At 36.2% G+C, this 4,386-nt stretch overlaps 1 protein-coding gene across 1 annotated transcript; it reads right to left on the bottom strand.

The window, feature by feature from the left end:
- Window positions 1-1,642: 1,642 nt before the first annotated feature.
- LOC121266877 (cationic peroxidase 1-like) lies at window positions 1,643-3,880 on the bottom strand. The gene is made up of 4 exons (XM_041170720.1): window positions 3,571-3,880; window positions 2,615-2,797; window positions 2,341-2,509; window positions 1,643-2,232 (listed from the first exon to the last, which is right to left on the bottom strand). Exons 1-4 carry the CDS (start codon window positions 3,808-3,810, stop codon window positions 1,847-1,849), a joined length of 978 nt encoding a protein of 325 aa, XP_041026654.1. The 5' UTR covers window positions 3,811-3,880; the 3' UTR covers window positions 1,643-1,846.
- Between the last annotated feature and the right edge of the window lie 506 nt (window positions 3,881-4,386).

The following is a 4,386-nucleotide window of genomic DNA, read 5'->3' as shown; positions in this document are numbered from 1 at the left end:
TACCCAGGTTAAAGTGGAGTAATTTATTTTTGCATTGACAATTCAGTAGAGAAGTCAGCACTCAACAATGTCTCAGTAGTAGTAGCATTGCACAGGATTTTGCATTTTTGTAGTTCAAAACTCAAACCTGTTGTTGACACCATACACAAGAATATTTTTAACTATAGAAAACATATATCGTATGGTTCCTACTCTTTGGAATGGGTAGAGTTGCAGAAAATCAGCGTGACCTCTACTATTCTTTCATCAATCTTCATCAACAAATAAATACATTTCTTCCTCTCAAATCACCCAGCTAGTGTTTCTACTCTTATTCTCTCTCTCTCTCTCCCTCCCTCCATTTCTTCTTTCCCATTCTTCTCGATTCCTCTTTGTACTTTTTCTCTCTTTTTGCTTCTTTTCTTTTTTCTCTTTCCTCCCTTTCTCAGTCTTTTTTTGGAGTCATTGACCTCCTTCTCTTACTAGGTTTTATTTTTTCTTCTTTTAGTTTTGCTGATTTTTCTTTTCTTTATAGTTTCCTATTTTCAACTAGTAGTTTATTTTTCCATAGAGAGTCTGAGAGAGAGGACTACAAAAAGAAAATGAGCCCGCGAGATGCTATCACCAGAATAATGTATCTCTTCCACTGCACACCACCGCGAGTCAACCACTCTAAGGAAGCCCAACTCCGACTAAGAGTTCCAACCTCCTACTCTAGAGCTCCGATAAGAGTCGGAGTCTACTCCTGATTGGAGTCGGAGTTGGAGCTTAACTTAGCCTCTGATTTTGGTCGGAGTTGGGCTTTCCAACTCTATCAGAGTGGGAGCCTAGCCCTATGAATAGAATACACCTACGAAGAATTTTATATAACATAATTTGATTTGAAAGAAAAAACTTAAAATTTGAATCTTAGAAATCAAATTTTATCATGTAAGTGATGTGGATATTGTGTTCTACATACTGACTTACAAATAGAAAAACTCTTGTATTTACATTTTGTCACTCTCACCTTTGAGTCAAGACTCAAACTGAAGACTGACTGAGAAGAAAAGAAAACTCAATAGAAAAGAGGGAAGGAGAAGTTAAAACCAAACTTAGGGAAAGTTAGTATAAGTGCAGGTTTGGGATTGCGAGAGGTAATTTTGCTCTTAGTTTAAGGTACTTCAGTAATAAGCTCTAATATTAAAAATTTAATTACTATTTGGAGACTATATGTTTAAAACACTTTTAAATATATTACATACAAATTTAAAAAGTGTTTTTCGAAGTATAAATGATATAAAAGGACATTTAATTTTTTAAAGGGCATGACCAAATCCTTGATAGAAATAAGATTTTGTAATAAAAAATAACAAAAATAATATAATAGAATTTTTAGTAAGTATAATGTAAAAAATCCCTTTAACGATGCATAAGTGATTCTTAAATTTATTATATTTTATATAAAAATTTTAAAAAATTATAACGATGGGACTAGATAAATTTGAATGATTTTGCTAAAGCTTTTAAAGCTTCCAACGCAACTTACAAATATGCCCAAATGGGCCAGTCAAGTTGGGCATCTGAAAAGCCGAACTAGAGTCTAGGACTAGCTAATAAGGTCAAACGCTACTTATCCTGACTCGAAGAAGATTTATATCCAATTCATTTTCACTAATATGCATGATAATCAACCATCTCACATGCATATCAATACAACAACATTTCTCAATTTCTCTCAACTTCGACCCAAGCTGACTCTACAAAACCAAAAGACACAGAAAAACATAGAACAAATGCACTAAATTATTCTTGTTTTATTCTAGGCCAACCACAAATTCAATTTCCAAAAGCACACGAGAATTAATGTTACTCAGAAGCACACGACTTAATTTGCTGAATGGCAATTTGTCCTGATCTGGCCGTTAGTGCCTGTAAGTGGGCTGAGGTTTCCCATTTTCACCATGGCATTGGCAAAGTCTGTTCGGAAACTTGCCGGGTCGGAGATATAAGCTTCAACTTGAGCATCCGTAGAACCCCCACTAAAGAGCTGTTGGTCAGAGTGCAACAGACCCTTTTGGTCCTTTAAATTCTTGAAGTAAGCGTTGTCTAAAGATGTCGGACTCGTGGTGTCGAGAGGGGAAAGATTGTCGTCTCCTCCTGCGCTTGGACAGTTGGATTTCAATGATGTTGCGAACGAGGAATCTATGTTGGTTTCATTGTAAATCCTGTTACGGAAGGTTGTGCACCTAGCTTGACCTATTGTGTGAGATCCTGATCAAGAGATCGAAGAAATTGTAAGGAAACTAATTAAATTGAATGGTCATTTTCATGAATCCTCATTTAAAAAGAGGATGATCACTATTTAGAAGTAAAGCCCACCTGATAGAGCAACCATTTCTTTGGCAGTGAAACCTTTGTTTGAGAAGGAAGTGATAAGGGCACTAAGATTCAATGTTGGAGCAGGGATGTCACCGACATTTGCAGTACCCGGGGTGGCCGAGTCTCTTCTGCCCAATTCAACTTTCCAACTCCAACTAGGTCCACTCAGCTGAATCCAATTCAATATTGCGACCAAAAAATACTAACATGTTAGAATTTGCCAATATTAATGGTATAAGAGTAAGATCTAAATTGTGTTTTTTTCCCCACTTACAGCAACGACCGAGTCTCTTGCAGCAACAGCTAAGATGTCAGCACAAGACACAACACCAGGGCACAGTTTCTCCACTTCAGATTTGATGCTGTCTATTACTTCAAATCCCCTTAGTGAGTTAGCATTGGGAGCAGCTACTTTCTCTCCTCCAGATCCGTCCAACAGAACAGATGAATCACACCCCTAGTTTACAGAATTAATCATGTTTAATTCATTATTTTCCATATCGAGTTTATGAGACATTAATTTTTATGTCGAATATATATATATATATATATATATATATATATATATATATATATATAGCATGTATGTGAAAATGATAAAAATAATTAGCGAGGATCGAGGCTGGCAAAAAGTGACCGACTTGAGCACGGAACATGGTTCAACCCAACTTCTTGACAGCTAGTACCTTTTGGATTATTGTGTTAAAATAGCATATATGATTATTTTATACGCATCTTTAGCGACATTTGGTCCCACGACTTGTTAATTACGTTAACGTGTCTACCTGAAACTGATCAAGAGCAGCACGACCAAGTAAAAATCTTAATGATATGGTAAACCAATGCATGACAAAAATAAATATGACCAATAATGCAAATATATATATATATATATTTGTGTGACTTAAAAATCGTTCAAAGAAGTCATGTCCTAAAGTCTAGTAGTGCTGATCTGAATAGGTGTTATGTATAGTTAATTGTTTGAAGCAAAACAGATCATAAGCTGCTAAAACAAAGCCAATGTGATGCGCAGTTACTTAATCTAAGGAGCTGGATGTGTACATCATGCAGTTTCACTGTATAAATCAACAACCCACAGGTATTAGGATTTACTTATATATGTTGTGCGCATGCACTCACATACAGGCACGCGCAACACGACATGTAGACATTTACTGATATGATACTGAAGAAGGAACAAAACAAGGAGAAAGAGATCAGAGAACTTGCATTAACAAAGCAGTCATGAAAGTGAAGACGGAGCAAGGATGCTCCCATGCGTTTCTCACTTTGCACCGCAGAGTCTACACCCGATTTAATGGTGGAAAGGGCTTTAGGGCACGATGTTGCATAGAAATTATCAGAGGATAGTTGTGCCGAAACCATTCCCATAAGAAGTGAAAATAAAAGGCAGAATTTAGTGGCAGTGGGAATAATATTGGAGGTGGCCGTAGAATGATAGAAAGCCATGAGTTCTAGTGATTTCGTCTGAAATAAGAAGATCAAGATGAGAGTAGAAGAAGCAGCTAGGCTTTTCGTTGGTGTGAGACTAAGACACAAGAGGTATCATATATATATGTATATGGGTGCTCTAACAAGACCATGCATGCAGTCTGCATTTTTCTCATGCACTGAGTCAACGTTTAGAACAAACAGAATAAAAAATATATATACACAACGAAGATGTACATGTAATATTATATACATTAATTTAGATAGATCATAGATGGAGCCTTGGAGGTGATCTCGCTAGCGGTGGATTGCATTTTCGTGTCTGTATAAGTTAGTTAATATGTGGAGGTGTTTGTTGATTAATCGGCGTGTTGAAAGGTTAAAATTTTGCTGTATTTTGGCATTTTGCCAGACTGTTGTTGACTAATCACTTTTAAGTTTTATAAGACCTTACCTGGAAGCTGCTGGCCGCCTTGCTCAGGCTCGGTAGACGATTTGTCCATTTTTTTGATAAAATATTTTAGGATGCCAGAAAAAGTAATAATAAATCACCATTAAATTCACTTACTGCTGTACTGAATACAATATATAGTA

This window comes from Juglans microcarpa x Juglans regia, chromosome 5S (genome assembly GCF_004785595.1).
Source record: "Juglans microcarpa x Juglans regia isolate MS1-56 chromosome 5S, Jm3101_v1.0, whole genome shotgun sequence".
In the NCBI taxonomy this organism is placed as follows: Eukaryota; Viridiplantae; Streptophyta; class Magnoliopsida; order Fagales; family Juglandaceae; genus Juglans; species Juglans microcarpa x Juglans regia.
This window is presented reverse-complemented; position numbering and strand designations above follow the sequence as displayed.